The 18,718-nt window shown below is 35.0% G+C and overlaps 1 protein-coding gene across 16 annotated transcripts in view; it reads right to left on the reverse strand.

Moving 5' to 3' along the window:
* Positions 1–13,293, reverse strand: part of TRDN (triadin) — a 387,419-nt gene extending 374,126 nt beyond the window's left edge. For 9 of the 16 annotated variants that reach the window (XM_063096112.1, XM_063096113.1, XM_063096117.1 and 6 more), the window contains exon 1: positions 12,922–13,292. In XM_063096112.1, the coding sequence (XP_062952182.1) occupies positions 12,922–12,943 (22 nt within the window). In that variant the 5' untranslated portion in view covers positions 12,944–13,292. Of the gene's footprint in view, positions 1–12,921 lie in introns of all 16 variants that reach the window. The other 7 variants (XM_063096118.1, XM_063096115.1, XM_063096120.1 and 4 more) reach the window with 3 other exon arrangements.
* Between the last annotated feature and the right edge of the window lie 5,425 nt (positions 13,294–18,718).

The raw sequence follows: 18,718 nt of genomic DNA on the forward strand, positions 1-18,718 counted from the left end.
ATTTGGCTGCACTCAGCAGTTCTAAGAAGGACAGCAGAACCTGGTCAACAATGAGGATTCAGGTCATCAGATAGGTGTGTTTTAACAACAGCAGGAACTCTGAAAATTGAGGCTGTTTTTTCACTGCTATTTGCCCAGATTTGAGCACAGCACTTGGAAATGGGGAGACATGTCTCTCAATAAATATCTGTTGAATAATCTTTTTTATGCTTGGTTCTGTTCTACATGCCAATTTTTGAGTTGCTGCCTATACAGTCTCAGAAGAGGTCACTATACATTGGGGATTTCTTCTTTATTTCTGAGAAGTCCTCAACATTCTATTCATTCTCTCCCTGCTCCTTTAAACACAGATTTTGTATATCTTATGGGACTACGTTGATTTCTTCTGAAAAACAAGCTGGGGCATTTCTAGTGGATAGCCATGCAGTCACCCTTTCTCCATGTTTTTCAATGATATTTAAATAACAGTGTACATACTACTTAATTTGAGCAGGCAAGATGTCCTTTTCATGCTGAATGTACCTTTTTACCAAAAATCCTACTGTCATGAAATAAATATACATTAGTGTTAGAATCATAGAATATTAAAACTAAAAAGAAGAGAAATGAACATAGCAGCATTGTCCATAATAGCCTCCCAACTGAAAAAAAAAAGTTCAGTGGATGAATAAATTGTGACTTTCATACAATGGAAAATTGTATAGAAAGAAGAATAACATAAGCTATAGCTACATACAACAGCAAAGATGACTCACACAAACAGAGTATTGAATTAATGCGGCCGGACACAGAACAATACATGCTGTGTGGCTCCATATATGTAAAAAACAGACTTGGCAAAACTAAACTATATTGTTTATAGATGTTGAGATCATAAATATAAAGCAAAGGAAGAAAATTGTTATCAAGAAAGTTGGAATAGTTGTTTTCTGGGGGGATCCTTTGGAGAAAGAGGAGCCTTGATTGGGAAGTGACACCAAAGTGAGAGTCACTGCATGGGCCAATGAGGATATGTTTCAGAGGTGCTGGAAATAGATTCCTGATCTGGCTGTTGGTTATGTGGATGTCAATTCTGTTATTGCTTAGTAAATGATACATACATATAAATGATTTATGCACCTTTCAGGGTCTATAGTTTATTTAAAAAAATGAATTTGAAAGAAAAAATAAAAATCATTTTAAAAACAGTGACAACTCATAATAGTTATTTTAATGCTAAACTGATGAGATGGCTATTCTTTTGAAAACCAAGTGGGACAGTATTATTCACCAGTCACCATGGTATTCTAATTTGTTTTACACTTGTAGACAGAATTCTTCTGCATTTCAGTTTCTAGACCAGTGTCATTTAATGACTTAATTTAGGTGAGTTTCCACATGATTTGAAAACACCTTTGTCAGTGTGGTAGTGTTGTAAAGGATTAAAGAAACACTGAAGGTGCTCTAAGCAGATGATGAGTTCAACATGTCACAATTGAGGGTGACTCTCAGGTAAAAAAAAATGAGAAATCCATCCTCAAGTTTGTTATTTAGCTTCTGTGAAAAAACATCAGGCAACTTTGCAAAGTCCTGTCTTTCAGTTTGCCCATCAGGGCTGCTTCTACCTGTGCCTCTTCTCAAATTATGCTGTCACTTCTTAACTCATTAGCTCAAAGACACAGAAAATATGTCATCACCTTTCAATGATTTTTCTCAAGGAAGAAGTGTGCAATTCCCTTTAGCTTGTGAAACTCTTTGCCCCATACTTCCTTAAAAGTTATCATTTTTTTCTTCTTTATACTATAGAATTAAAAATAGCAAATCAAGGCAGACACTTATAATTGTATTTCAGTAAGGATTTCATTCTATCCCAAATAACTTGAACTCGATGGCTGTGCTTGGGATACTTAACTCTAAATCGGTAACTTACTGGGGTATATTAAAATAACCTTCTGGGGAATATTTGAAATAACCAATTCAAATCCCCTATATTGACCCGAAAAGAATCTTCTATATAAAACTAGAAGATAGCTAACCTTAGAGTTTCTCATAGTTAAGTTCTTTGATCCCACCTCCTTTGAAACTACCATTAGCACCTACACTCATCTTTGTCTTACACTCTTTTTTTTAAATTCAATTTTATTTATATTTATTTTTGTGGGGTACAGTGTGCTGTTTCAATACATGCATATCCTGCACAATGATTCACTTAGGTTTTGTCCCCATTAGTTCACCCCTTATCTTCCCCCAGCCACACCCCTCCCAGCCTCTGGTAACCATTATTCTATTCTTTTTCAAACACACAAAGATTAATATCCTTATCACAAAGAGAACTCTTAAAAGTGATTTAGAAAAATCTAAGCTGAAATTTGGTGAAGGACATGAGCAGAGGAGAAATACACGTGGTTAATAAATATCTTCAAGGGTCTGGTTGCAGGTGTAGGTGGGGCTGTCCTGGCCACCGTCTCCCAGGACACCCTTCCCCCCCAACCCCACCTGCCCACCTGCATCAGGCTGGCTTCCATTGCTGGCCTGGATGTGCAGTGGTGGGAGTGGGGCTAGGGCCCACAGCCCCTGTCCTGTCTTACATTCTTGTTGGTTATTAACTAAGGTCTAGTGTGGCATCTCTATAGAAAATGCTTGGGATGTTTGTGGGTCAAAATTATGATAAGACATGCTACTGGATACTGATTATTCTACAATCTCCAGCAAAAATCTTTACAACAAATTTTCTTGCCTCAAGTGCAAATAAAGTGTGTCTCTTTGACCTTTGTACATGGAGCCCAAGATGAAGATATTAATTTAGTAAGAAAATATCAAATAATTGCTTGTTAAATAACTTAACCTGGGACTTTTAGGACCTAGGGATGTTGGTAACAGCTTATTTTTTTGCTTTTTCATTTATACCGCTGTCCTTCCATTTAGAAACATCCTTCAAATTTTAACTTAAGTTCGACTCCTTTATGACAGTCCCTGATCAACTGAATCCATCTATTCTCTTGCTTCTTGGATTTCCCTGATAGTAATATCTCATAACAGTTGATTTGCTTATTTATTTAATATTGATTCATTCCTTAATTATTTCGTAAGTTTAACTGTTGTCTACTTTAAACTTGACTGATGAGAAACCAAAGAATTTATTTCACAATTTTTGTATATAATCATATATGTACTTCTTTTGGGAAACTTAGAACTGGCAGTCTTGTATCATACAATTACTTACGCAATGATCTCATCATCCCTTGAGGGCTAGATTTATGCATGTTTCAAATTTCATCCCCAGACTTAAAACAATAACTGGAAACAGTAAATATCAAAAATCCATACAAATGTTTGTTAAGTGAGTGAATATCTTTCAGAGTGTCAGCAATTTTGCTCCTCTCCATCCACCGATAAATGACAAGAGTGATGGGAAGGAGACAAAATATCGTGCTCCAGAAAACCTAGGTACTGAGAGCCCATGCCACTCAAAAACAGGGACCCGTGTCAGGGTTATTGTTATAAGAGGTCATTCTATCCAGGCCCTACAAAACATTTCAAATCCAGGGGACTGAGCAGACACTGAGTAGTTAAACCTAAGTAGTTAATTCAAGAGACAGCCAAAATCCTCTGGCAACTATCAGAACTATTATTTCTAACAAAACTCTCAGTCACTATGAACAAAGTTTCCAGAGAGTTCTGCTGACATTGCGTTAATCTATTCATTCCAGCCACCCTATTTCCTGGTCACATCTTCTGAGCCTTGGTCTATGAACCACATCTCTTCACCCTTTCCTTGACAAAGACGTTTCCCTAGCATCTTGAAAACCCTCTTGCCTTGCTTGAGTGCTTAATGTAATCCCTTTATAGTACATCTTGACAAGACCACTGGCCTGAAACACTAATTTTCATAGTACTTAGAACAATAAGTTCTAAGTCTTTAATAAATGACCTTATTGTTAACCTGAAGAAACATATTTAGTGAAAACCTGTCTGATAGCTTTATTTCATTATTTCTTCATGGGTTGGAAATGGTGCTTCATATACACAAAGCAATCCCAAGGTAACGTACGTGGGGCTCAAAAGCAGCAGTGGAGGTACATATAGGGCAAGAGCTCTCACATGGGGGAACTGGGAACTAGGGACTGTTATAAACAACTAGTTCAAAAGAAATCAGGAATATAAAACATTTAGATTTTTTCAGTATTATAGCAAGAGTGTGCCTGGCCAAAAACAGAGTATTTAAACCAGGATTTTTATGCAATTTCTTAACCAGGTAGCTCTGTACCGTGGTCATCCTAGAGTATCATCCCACAGACTGCTAATTTTCACCTACCTCATCTTTTTCCCCTATCTCCACATTGATCAAAACTACTCTTGGTCTCTGACTCCTTGATCAACAATTTCACCTTCTCAACAATGTCATGTACATTGCAAATCATCAATGTCAAGAATAGGACATTCTTTACTCCTCCTAAAAATATTTTCAAAAAGTTTCAATGTGTGCTCACAAATTGTAAGATTTATGAACCATCACATGACATTGTGTAACTAAATTAATACCATCATTTATAATTCCAAAGTGGAGTCATATGTTTTTAAATCTGTCCAGTCTGCATTCTGATTGTTTTTTGCTTTTCTGCTTGCTTTTCAACCTGCAATCAGAGGAAGGGACCTTGCGTTACTCATCTTTGTGTCCCCATTGTCTGGCTTTCAGCCTGGTACATAACAGGTGCTCAAACATTGAATATGACTGAAGCTTTGACATGACACACTGCTTTATAAATCTACATCTAGGTTGACAATTAATACCACAGAGTCTAAAATTGTGTTATATTTCAGATGGAGGTATTTTGTTTGCCTTTCTCTAAATGCAATACTTAATACTTCTACAGATTTAAATTCACCAGGTTGGCGTTTTACCATACTACAGCAATTTAAAGATTTTATCATACAGTCTTTTTTCCCCCTAGGCAGTTATTTATAAGTTGAATAAGAATAACCATGGACAAAAATAATAGCTCTAGCATTGAATGTCAAAGAAATACCACTTTATCTTTACTATTTTTGTCTTGTCGTTCGTTATATCAAATGCCTACCTCAAACAGAAAATTCTCCTAATCACATGAAAATTTTGTTTTAAAAAGCAACAACAAATATGCCACAGAAACCTTCCTAAAAATGTATCTGAAAGTCTAAATACATGGAAACTGATTCTCTCACATTCTCAAGTTCACCAAGGCCCTTGACATTATTAAAACTAAGTTTGAAATATTAAAAACTTTGCCTAGTTTGAAATACTAAGAACTTTGCCTTTCCTTTGTTTTTCTCAACATTCCAGTGCCCTGTGTCAGGAAAGGGAGAACGCCGCAGCTCATGAGTAGCGAGGATAAAACCAGTTTGTCACAGTGAGTTCCAGTTTCATGCTGTCTGAATAAATCCATGTTTTCCCTGTACAGAGCAGGTTGCTGAATGTAAATTATCTTTGTTCTTATAGATTAAAAGACTGTATCTTTAACTTGTTTAAGTGAAGACCACATGCCCCAGCCCCTGCCACAGATACCAAATTTTAAAATATCTACACCATATATATTTAAATGTAATATTTAAAGTGCATTGTAAGTGAGATAGACTCTGCAGTTTATGAAGTAAAAGCTCATTTACATACCAAAGGATCTCTCAAAATTGTAAATTTCAAGTGTCTTTGACAGCGTGACTTCAGGCAGAGATGTGGAGATGTTTGATGTGTAGAGAGCATAACTTGTATAGAGAGGAGCAGGGCTTTATTCGTTACACATTAGCCAAGGATACTCTTTTTAGCTCACTTTGAAGATGGAAATTACTATCTTTTTGGACCAGGAAGTTCATCTATAGCTGCATAACCCTCACTTGGGGCGATACATGTTTATATGACACTAAAGCCCTTTTATCAGAAACTACACAAGTCACTCATACTATCCAAAGCAAGTGGGAACTGGGAAGAGCAAAAAACTTAACCTTGATGGATCTTCCTAGAGCTTTGAGTTAAATGGAGCCAAAATTCCAGAGTCTTGGAATTATTCTATGATGTTGCTAGATGAAGATTTTTCCCTAATTTGCTCTTTTTAAGTGTGTTACTCTAGACGATATGCATTTTTAACATATTAAGCATGTCCCCAAAGGGTTTCAATTTATTTGAAAAAAGGAAAGAAAATAATAATGTTTTAACATAGGCTTTAAGTTCCAACTAAGCCTAAGTATAAAACCAAACACTTAACTGGAAAATCTTAACCGCCTATGCATTCTCTTTTGAAATTGATATATTCAACCTAAAGTTCAATGTAGATGATTTTAAAATTGCTTAGTTGTGCTGTTTTATGTTTCTCTCATATTAAATATTGTTAACTGATTAAAAATTAATACAAACAGCATTGGAGGCTTTAAGAATCTAAGGATTCCTAAGCCTTTAGTATAATAGCTGAACAGCATGATTTTTAAATTGCAGCCACAATGATGACCACAAATAAGCCGGAAAAAATTAAGAAGCATTTAGGTTGATAAACAGAACATTTTCCATAGGTATTGTGTGCTTATGGGGTGGGGGCTGTGGAAAACGTCACTATTAAAAATAATAATAAAAGCAACGGGAAAAAATTTCTCAATGGAACCCAGCTAGGGCTGACACTACAAAGATATCTTTTCTGTTCACTTTCCCTACAGATTTTGCAGGTTTTACATCATGGATGTTTTGCTCAATTAAAAAAGCATAAATTTAATTTTCTAACCAGCACAATCTTGTAAAAAGTTGAAAAAATTCCTCTGGCCATATTATTCACAATTAACCTAGATTCACCCACTAGTTTACAATCCCTTCCTGAGGTCCCTTCCTTCTCTGCTCATATATGGTTAAGCTGTGGAGTTAGTGCTGGAAACCTAATTTTTTACTTAAGTGTCCATGTACTTGCTGCTCTAGCACACTTCTTTTCTTAATGCTGCCTTCTATTAGCTCTGCACTAGTTTTTCTCTGTGAGGATTGAACTATACTGCACTGGTTTTCGCAATGTGCTTTTCTTTTCTTTTCCCAAACTCAACTGGAGCAGTAAAGAAATAGAGAAGTTTTAGACCCAGACCGATCAGGTTTTTGTAATACCTGCTTTTCAGTTTCTGGGATATTTCAAAGAGATGCTCATGTAAAAGCTTGGTACTTAATACCCAAACACAATGTTCCTGGCCATAGCAATTTTTTGAATTATTTTTCCTTGCATGATATCGACTCCTAGGTTTTTAAATTGTTCTCAGGCTTTCCCATAAACCATCTCAAATATTAACTGTTCATAGTTACTGTCTGTAATTAATGTCACTAATAACTTTGAGAAGTGATGTGAAACTAACCTACAGATTTCCACATTTAAAATAGATATACTTAAAAATAATTATTTTCTTGTCTGCTTTTAAAAGCATAAAGTATATTTCTGGACCCCTCTGTCTAATACAAGTATATCAGTTTCCATTTCAATAAATACAGACTGTTCAATTTAGAGAGTAATTTGCACTTACAAATACATTTGCTGACCAGTGGATTCACTGACCCTTATATGTTATGAAAAGTAAATTCTTATTAAAAGTTATTTCCTTTACTAAAAACATCAACTATGTTCTTTTGTTTTTTCTTAACTCTTTATTGTGAAGAAGCTTAAATATTCACAAAAGTAGACAGAATATTATAATGAAACCCCCGTACCCACTATCAATCCCAACATTATCAAGTCATGACCAACCCACCCCACCCACATCCCATCTATTTTATTTTCTGGCATATTATTTAGAAACAGATTTCAAACATTGCATTATCTCATCCATAAATATTTGAGTATGCATCTCCAAGTAGTAAGTAATTTTAACACCACCATATGGTTATCTCACTAAAAATACAATAATTAATTATATCATCTAACATCCACAGTGTGTTAAATTTCCAATTATTTTATCAGAAATTTTTAAGGTTGTTTGAATTGAGACCCAATAATCCCATATGTTGTGATGAGTTGCTATTTTTTTTATGTTTCTTTTAATCCATAGATTTTCTTGTTCTTAGTAACTTATTTGAAGGAACTGGGTTGTTTGTACTACAGAGGTTTGCATACAGTGCATACTGTACTGTAGTTTTTAGCATATTCCTTATCCCTCTACATCGTGAAAACTGGAAGCCATGTCATTTTCCTTTTCTTTTTTTTCTTTCTGTCTTTCTTCTTTCTTTCTTTCTGAATCACAGGAGTCAGTTCTACCTGTTATTTTAATGGTTGGTTGGGTTTTGCCTTATATTTTGCCAAGTTTGCCTTAGTGTGGCTTCCACACTCTTAACTATGGATTTTTGCATTACCTTCAAATGCTACATAATGTAAAGGTCCCATCTCCTACTTCAATGACCCATGAGCAAATCTTTTCATTTTACTATGCCTTTTGCCATCATGGCCCTCCTCTTCCAAATATACTGGCTTTTCAATGCCAATTTTAAAATGGAACAAAAAATGATATTTTATATGTAGTCTATTGCTTTTCTTGATCAGGAGAATGGAGAACATAACCCGGAAGTGAGCAGGGCTTGAACCTAGTGCTACACCCCCCACACCCCCAAGTCATCGCCACTTAGGCCAGAGTAGCTGCTCTTTGCTTGGGGGAGGTAAGTACAGATGTGAGGGCTGGATCTCTTCCTTCTCTTAATTTCACCATTGATTTCTCTAGGTGATATAACTTATATGCCCACTTCTTAAGTAGTTTGGCTGTGAATTCTTGATTTTTCTTCTTGAGAGCAACAATGGGTGCTCTTGTGCTACAGGAGCAGTGCAATGTATAAAATAAATGACCATGCTGGCTCTAAATTTTGAATACAAAATCCTCTCACAAGTTTGATCATTATAGAAGCAGTGAAATGTCATTCAGCTAATAGTAAGGAAAGAGTTTCATGCACAGTACAACAACCCTTCTACTGAATCCTGAGGTTATATGATAGTTTAGAAGTTAAGAATTTGACATAGCTCTTCTAACTTTTTATTTATTTTTGTATATAGATAATTTTATATGAAAGTCTAAATACGACCGTATTCATAAGTTTTTTTTTCTTTTTCTTTTTCTTTCTTTATTTATTTATTTTGTCTTTTTGTGACTGGCCGCACTGCGTTCAGCCAGTGAGCACACCGGCCATCCTTATATAGGATCCGAACCCGCAGCGGGAGCGCTGCTGCTCTCCCAGCACCGCACTCTCCCGAGTGCGCCACAGGGTCGGCCCTATAAGTTTTCTTTTTAAAAAAATGTAATTGATTATATGTATTTCTGGGGTACAGGGTTGTCAATCAATACCTGTGTACAATGTATGATGATCAGATCAGGATAATTAGCATATTCATCATTCAAAACATAATAGTTTCCTTTAACTAATGTTCTAGTAAACATTAAGTTAATTACGTGTAGGAACACAACCAATTTAAATCCATTACATAAAAATGTGTATTTTCCTATATTTTGGAGGTTCTTGTACCCAGAGAAATCAATTATACAATTATTGTAAAGCATAATATGACCATATTTTAGTTAACTGGCAATTTGAAAACATTAGGTATTTTACCAACTTTTAAAAAAGATTCTGACCATCTTTTTAACAAAGCTGCTAAGAATTAAGCAAACTTTGCTTCATTATCAAAATTACTCAAAAGGTATTTTTGTATATGTGCTATCAAATAGATGCTGCAATTGGTGGTTGTAAGTTTGTACGGACCTCAGAAGGGGAGCTAACTTTGGCACTTGCCTGGGAATAACTGGGCCTCTGGAAGGAAGGTAGAGGGCTATTTATAGCCCTAAACCTGAGCAATGTTTGAGTCTAATCCAGTCTAAGGCCTGTTCTAACCTATCCAATGTCGCATGGGCCTATTGTAGGCCCTCCAAAATCACTGAATTGATACCAAGTTAACTATAAGTCTCACACAGTGAGGGGACATACTCAACCCAACTCTGTGGTCAGGCCTGTGTATGAATCTTAGTACACCATAATCAGCTATGTGAATTCAGATACATTTTTTAACCTCTCTGAACCTCAGCTTCCCATTCTATAAATACCAATAATAACAATAATTACCTCATTTAGTTGTCCTGTGAATTAAATGAGCATACAACAAGTTTAATATGCTGTTTGACATCTTATGTCTTTAAAATAAATGTGAGTTGTTATTGCCATTATAATTATATGTATTAATTTATTATGGCCAGGATCAAAAGTGCTGTTTTCCTAAAATCTGGGAGCATCCAACTTTTTCTTAGTTCTAGTTTCTCTATTGCTCTGTACCTGAAATGTAATTTAATATCTAGCATTATTTTCTTTCTTTCCTCTGATGAAGTCATCTAACTCAGAACATGCAGTGGAAATCCATGTGAAGAACTCAGAAAGCTTCACAGACATGCCATGCACTACGATTGACTAAGCACTGGGATAAGCCACAGGAGACATGAATTGTATCCTCAGATCTCCCCTAATTATCAATAACCATGGGAGAGTGATATAATTTATAATAATTTATATGAGCACAGGCTTTCCAAAAATCGAGGTGAGGACAGTGGACTAGAGCTCTGCAAGGTGCTGCTCTAGCTCAAACTTTCTTAAGTACTATAAAATATTTGCATTTTTTTCTGATAAATGGGTGGGAAGGGTAATCAGTAGATGGAATAAGGCTATCTGATATATTGCTTACATGTTCAGTGTTCAAAAGTGGTTGCAAAATAAATATAGCAGAAAAGACTATTCCAGGATGAGGAAATAGGCTGTACCAAGGACCTGTACACAAGTGTACCTTTTATAAAAAGACTTGAAGAAGGCTACTGTAGTTAGGGCACAAAAAGTGAGAATCATGAGGACAAAATGAAAAGTGTGTAGTAGAGCAGTGTGCAAAAAACTTTGAATAACCACAGAAAATGACTGTGGTATCAACCTTAAAAGATAAATTCATTTGAGTTGGCAGTCTAATTTTCACTAGAGAAATATTATTAATAGATCATTCTAGAAGAGGAAAAAAGTGCATGATTGATATTCAGATGATATAGATCCTATGAACTATTAAGACCAGGGAGTGGGAAATGACTATCACCAAGGAATTAGATGGTATCTTACTTTTTAAAATTTATTACTAATTTAATTATTCTTAATGGTAACTCCAGGGGGTCATTCAAGATACCTTTAAATTCTCCACCTGAGAAGGAGAAACAAAAGTTCTGTTTCATAATCAGGAATACTTCTGTAAAAAGTTTTATGAATCAAGTGCAAATGTCTATAGGGCATAATCCACAAGCAAGCCAAAAATGGTATGTCTAGCTGACCTCTGAATCAGCTGGCAGTCTGTGCCCTACACAGAGGTGGAAGCATATACTCATAGGTACCTTAATAACTTGTGCAGGCCTAAGCAAGAAGTTTTTATAGATAGCTCTCTTTAAGACAAACTAAAGACCACATGACACAGAATATGTAAGGAACAGGAAAAAAATGCTATTTATATTTAGTTAGCAAATACTGAACTAAAATTGGTAAAGAGTAAACCTGATATCTTCTTAGAAAAGAGAAAAAACACAAACTAGATTTAAGAGAGCTGGCTTCAAATCCTGGCAATGCTACGGTCTTGAGCAAGTTACAGAACATCTCAGTTACAGTCTTTTTTCCCTGCAAAACGAAGATAATAATTCCTACTTAATTGAGTTGTGTGAGGCTTAAATAAGTAAATATACATAAATGTCTGAGCAAAACATCTAATACATAGAAATCCCTCAGGGATTGTTGTTATTAATTTGGGGTGCCAGACTAAATTTCTCAGTGAAAGGTGCAAGTAAGGCAATTCTTATAAATATTATATGAAAATATCCAACAGAAATTATTGTGTGTTCATACTAATTTCTACCTCAAAGGACAAAAAACACGTTTTATTTTTCAGTTGTCTAATTAACAACAAACCAGCACAGAATTCAACTTGGAAACTGTCAAGAGCACCACCTGTCTGCCTTTTTTTCACAGCTGTCAGAAGCAAAGTTTAGATCCCCCTTCCAAATTTTTATCCCCATTAGAACCAGACTCTGTCTGTATCCAAATGCTTTAGTTTTAAAGGGTTCCTTTATTCTAAGAAATATATTTTACATATATCTATATGTATATTGGTAAAATGTGCTACCATGGTCAAATTAAAATTATATGTCTTATTTATAGCATGTAGCTTTTCAGTATAAGTATTAAAGCAGAAAATATTTATTTTAGTATAAAGATAGAATTCACTATTTAGAAGGAAAAGAGTAATAAGTTCATGAAAAAAATCAGAATTCTCACACTTAATTACTTTATTTCTAAGACGGGATTGATCTACAGTGAGTTTGTGGAATTCCAAACTTTCTTAGACTATCCATCAATATTAAAATCGAAATTTTGTGGGAAGTTTATTTGAAATTGTATATAAAACTTACAGGTGTGTGTGTATTTATACACTGTAGTTAGAAAAGAAAAGACAAATTAAAGATCTCCATTTTGAAATATCATAAAGCAAAATTGCTCAAAATCATTTTGCTAAGTTTGAACATTAAATACAATATTTTAAGTTTATTATAATCTCCATCCTTGTAAGCCTTTTAATTTTTGCTGGATAAGATATCAGCCATCATGTTACATGACCATAGCTATTTATAGAGGTGTGGGTGACAACTGTTAACTAGCGGGGCCTTTGGTATAGCAGAGAACAGTTTCCACATACAAAATTTCAGAGAATTCTCTTCTCACTCCCCCAACAGACAGATCTGGCAGCCTCCCAGTTCCCAAATCCACTTCTCTGATCCTGCACAGAATCACTAACAATCACTAACAATTTCCTCAAAGCAACATTTTAATTGGGCACATTGACAATCAATGTGGCTTTCAATTTACACAATTTTTCCCTGCTTGATACTATTGGAAAATGGTAGCGATACCTTCAGCAGTGATCTCAGTCATGGTGGTCGGAGAAAGCAAACGTCAGGTGAAAAGTTCCGGTCAAGTAACACTTTGCAGAATACTTTAGGATTCGAGAACTCTGGTAGGGAATTCTGTGTTAAAACGTGAGGGCTCTTCGTTTTCCTGGCTGTTTCTGCTGCTTCTTTGCTGTCCTGTTGAACTTTGCCTCTTCTTTGCAGAGTTCTCCCCCTGGAAACAACCTAAGCCCTTTCCAAGCAGCACTTGTGGCTCAGCTAGAAGTGTCAGCTTTAAACAAAAATAGCCCCATCTCCCCAGGACTCATCAGTACTGTTTTTTTTTTTTTGGCACTCTATAGGAACACACGCACACACTGCACACACAACCCCCCCGCCCCCCCCAGCTCTCCAGCCTCAAAGAGAGATAGGCAAAAACAACAAAAAAGCCAAAGGAACTAAAAAGTACTGTCTCAGCCCCCACAGTTTCTCAAGATAATTACAGATCTTGGGATCTGTGTCAGAAAACATGAAATAAAGAGTTGAAAGTAATCTTATCCGTGATAGCTCAGATTTATTCTTAGTGCCCTTAATACTCAGAACATTCTTCTCTCCCTTATTTGGATTGGGGAGGGCCCTGTAATGTCTACCAGAGGCAAAGAGGAAGGTAGTCTTAAGAAATTTTCTCAGAATTGATTCCCTACTGGTTCCAATGCACTTAGCAAGTACAGTTATTTATATAGGGCTACACTTAAAATTGCAACTATTAAATCCTGACTCTTTCTTCTAACACAGTCATGTTGTAGGAGATTAAGAATTTCTAAACACTTGGCCAATAAGAAATATGTAATATGAAGTTATAGTATGATACTTGAGAATCGATGAATCACTACCTTCGTTATTCTCTTTAATACCTTACTGAAAACAAAATATCTGAATTTATTTATGCAGTAAAAGAAAAGGAAAGTGACATGAAGTTTGGAAATTCACAACTAACATTTAGGTAAAAGATTTTAACTTTTCCCTATCTCAGCTTTTTTTTTGAAAAGCAAGTTTTTTATTCAGTTTGATTTGATTTTTAACAGTTTTTTGAGATCTGTTTCACAGCATGGTGAATATATAGCTAATAATTTAATACTGTACCAATATCGCGAAAAAAGTAAATCTCAAATTATCTCGTCACAAAAATGTCAAATATTTAAAGTGATGGATAGGTTAATTAGCTGGATTTAATCATTCCATATTGTATTAAAATATCATAATATCATTTTGCACCCCATAAATATATACAACTATAATTTGTCAACATATAATAAAAAAATTAAATAAATACATTGTAATTTTTTTTATAAGACAGACCTCATTTTCCTAATCATGCCCTTAATGGAAGTAATAAACAAGTGCTGGTCTTTTTTTAAATATAAGAATATAATCTAGAAAACTCATTTGACTCCTCCTCAGGCTTTATAAACATGCTATGAAAACACACAGCTGAAAAGCAAAGTTCGGTCATTCAGCTTGGTATGCACAATGTCAAATGATCCCCACGTTATTTTTTCTTTACTTGAATAGAACACATTTTTGACTGAATTGACTGACTGTTTAGGTTCTTTGTGGACACAGTTGTAGAAAAGAAAACCAAAACATTGCTTTTGGGGGAGAAAATTGTAGCTACATCTATCTCATAAAACCACTCGTGTTCATTTTCTTGATAATTACCGTAAGCGTATCTTCTAGGGCCAATATGTAAGGGACCTTTCCATGGTTAAATAAAAGCTAAAGATTTTTAGTATAGAAAAGAAAAGGATCAGAGCAGCAGCTAACAATTAGCTAAACTGGCTGATTAGCATTTCATCTTCCCACTCCTAGACAGGTGTTAATGAGCAGAGAAATATGCAATAGTTGGTGGTTGGAAAAAGAAGGAGAATCAAAGGGCATTGATAATCATAAACTCTAACCAATTGGTGCATAATCAAAGATTGGCTACACTTTTATTCTCATATTCTACCTAATACATGCTTGTACTTTAATCTTTTAGCCTTAATGTGCTGCCTTTGGTCGTCAGTAACTCTTGAATTTGTATGGTACCTCATAGATCATAAAGCAAAGCCATGTCTGTTATTTTTAAATTTGAGGCTCAGGAGAGTGCTGTGACAGCAATTTCTGTAGACAATGACCTCCTTCCTGCATGTCAGCAGTTCTGTCTTTATTTGCTGCCCTAATTCCTAACATAATAGAACATGCTCCTACATCAGCCGAATAAATGAATTAGTAAGTAAGTAATCTTAATTCACAAAGGAGGAAATAATTCCAGGTAACAATCATGATTTTATCATGGCCTACACCTAGGACTGGGCCCAGAGGCTTTTGACTACGAATCTGATACCTTTCTCAAAAGGCGAGGCCTTGTTGCAAATACTACCCTTTGCAGGTAAAGGGGATTGCTGCAAATTAGGCCCACCAGCAGGATGGAAAGATGCAAAATTCTTGCAGCAGCCTCCTGGAGCACCAGGTTGGTCTGGAGGAGGTAACCTATGAGCAGATCTCTCCACACTTTGCCCCCAAAGACATCTCTGTTCAATATCGCCACAGTGCCTCCAATTTTAAGAAAACAATCTTCATTCATCAGTCACTTTCGTAGTCTTTCACTATTGTTAACTGAAGAAATAATATCTTGTGTAAATCATTAAGACTTTTCATAGGTCAGGGCCTAAATAAAATTAGCTAACGTAGAGGGGAAAGACTCAATTTCAAACCCTTGTTCAATAAAAAGTTAAAAAAAAGACTATAGAGCAAGAATACTAAATTCCTAGTGATTGCTGTTACTCTTATGCTCCCAATCACTAATTTCATGTTATATATGCTAGAAGGAGAAAGAGGAGAAAAAAAAATTTCTAGCCAATAAATATGTTTACAGGATAATAGTTTTTTAAAACACATCTGTGAGATGAGTTGATCAAACTCATTAGACTGAGAAATTAGTGTATTTCTCATTATGAAAAGTTATCAGAACTCCTTGAACTTCTTTGAAACCTAGTTTGAGATATATCTTTGAGTTCCAAATTGAATACTGTGAAGCTTTTCAAAACCAAGCAACTGATGTTTTTCCAAGTATGTACATCCTATTCTTCAGGAAACTCAAAGGATAAAACACTACAAACAATGCATTTGTCCGTCATTTTAAAAGGTATTCATTTTAAAAAGATGGTACCAGATCATTGGGCTCTTCCAACATGATCCAGAAGTGGTAGTTCTCTCTTCTCAGCAATAGCTCCTCATGTACTCTCACGTTTTCCATTTTTGTACCATCAGCACAGGTAGACTTATCATGATTTTGCATACAGGAACATTTATGAAACTAGGATATTAGTAACTGACCTAGTCTATGTAAGTTAATGCTAAAACGTGAAAGTTTCTTTTCTTAATAAATGTTGCAGTTCGGCCAATCTGGTCTACAACCTGATTATACTTATCATTACCCCTTGTGATTTTCAGTAAGTGTTCTAAATATTCAAGTTACTGGATTAAAATATTCTTTTTTAGAGCAATTCTGTTAATCTGGCTACTCTGCTATTATAATGAACTAACATTCAGGAAGACAAATACTGCATTTGGCTATGAACAAAATACTCTTTACCACACTGAATTCAAAATGTAAACATATTCTGGAGGCAACCAGAGAAGTTTTGTTGATTTATTTGTTTTCACCAAAATAAAATAAAATAAAATAAAATAATTTTAAGACCAGACTGCATTATTTTGTTCAGTGCCAATTTTTGTTTTTTGTTGGTTTGTTTTTTTTAAGAGTGGTGAGAAACTATATAATTGGGACTAAATAGCTATTTACCATCAGTTTCCTATTTTCTCAAGGGCTGGGGATATTTGAGAGCAAGTGGAGTTTTAGAATTACTTCTCAAGGTCTTCTGTTTCTTAATTTACAGAAACGAATGGCTTACATACTTGAATAAGCTATACATGAATTAGTGGTAAATGGAAATAATGTAATAAAGCAAATTGTACAATATATTACATTTAAACAGAGTGCCAGTACCTTTGTGTGAAATACAATTAGGATAAAAATTCTCTTTACTTGGATCTTAAAATAATAATTGATATAACTTCCTTGTGAACCTAAGTTTTCAAGTTCATTTTAATAGGAGACAAAGATAAATAACCAACTGGAATGATATGAAAAAAAGGGGGGGGGGCAGAGTCATGATGCATGAAACATTTGTAATTAAGATCAAATAAAATATGATTTACTGTTTCAGTGCCTCAGTTGAAGGAACTTACCAGGGAAAATATAAAAAAGAGGTTTACATGTAACTTTGTAGGTGAAGAAAAACTGGCAAACACAATTTAGGTTTGGAAAGAATAAATTTTGTTTTTTTAAACCTTACAATGAAGAAATGCCGAAGAAACTAGGAACCATGGAAGTGAATGTGGGGGACATTTGATTGCTTTCATTTGACCTTGAAATCCCATCACATGACCTAGAAATTCCTCTGAAGCTTACACTTGATAAAGTTAGTCTTCAGAATCACAGGAAAAGCTTCAATTGAACTATTTGTTCAATAATCTTACTTCATCTCAACACCACCATTCACTTCATTTTAAATTGTTCTATGAACTTTTTGTGTCATAGAAAGTCTCCTTCAGCCCTCATTAGTTTCTTTAAATGGCCTGTGCTCATTTCTTTAATCCAGGTTGAAAATCATTCCATAGGTTTGCCTCACCATCTGATTATTTAGAAACTGTGTCATCCAGATTGTTTCAAATGACAGAAAGCATTCCAGTACAATTAAAAACTTTCCTCTCTTTAACTCTGACTCATGCATAGCTGAGTCTCCAATATCAGGCTTCTTTCGTCACACGCATTTGACATTGTCAAACATTCTCTTAGAAGTTTGCCTGCGTCAATCTAGTCTTCAGCTAACAAAGACAACAGTTGCCTCTTTCTTCTAAGAGATACCATTCCCTGAAAATCTGGTGTCTGTCCACTGCTACTGTCCTCTTTATGAAGATCTGCAATATCCAGTAGTAGTGGGCCCCTGTGGAGTTTATAATTCAGATTACTGCTTTCTATTTTGCGGTCTACCACATATGACCTGCAGCCTATATTCCTGGTTGCCATTCAAAAGCAATTTATGATCTGTGCTTTTTATATTTTCTTAAAAAAACATAAATACTTTTCTTATAAAAGATAAACTGCTGACCAATTCTTAGATACAAATTTCTACTTCTCTTAAGTGATTTATATGGATATTTCTATTTGCTAAGTTTGAAAAGGTTCATATCATCTTGTTCTTTACATTTTGATGTTTTACATTATCAACAGTGCAAACTATTGTACCTGGTTTATGATTACTGAAAACCAGCTAGAGTCACCAACTTTGTCAGCTTCCTTACTTATCAGTAAGGAAAATAACTTGTACTCATTAATTCCACTCTTCAGTAAATACATATTAGCTTTTTGCTCTGAACACCAGGCTAGGTTCTAGTGACAAAGATAAATAAAACAAGGATTTCATCTTCAAGGAACTCATAGTCTAGTAAGAGAGCCAAAAAGGTAGACTAGACATTATAATGCAGTGTGATCAGTTCTAGAGGAAACACTATGCATTTGGGTGACAGAAAAAAAACCACAAAAGTTTTAACAGAACAGGAAAGACTTCAAGAAAAAGAAAATATTAGAATTGGGTCTTGACGTGTAAGAAGTTACTTATATAAATAGTTGATTGAGGACATAATTTCCAAGTAGAGGAAACAACTCAGGAAAAATTACAGAGGCCTAAACATCATGGACTTTAAATAGTTTAGT

Source organism: Cynocephalus volans, chromosome 5 (assembly GCF_027409185.1).
Source record: "Cynocephalus volans isolate mCynVol1 chromosome 5, mCynVol1.pri, whole genome shotgun sequence".
Taxonomy (NCBI): Eukaryota; Metazoa; Chordata; class Mammalia; order Dermoptera; family Cynocephalidae; genus Cynocephalus; species Cynocephalus volans.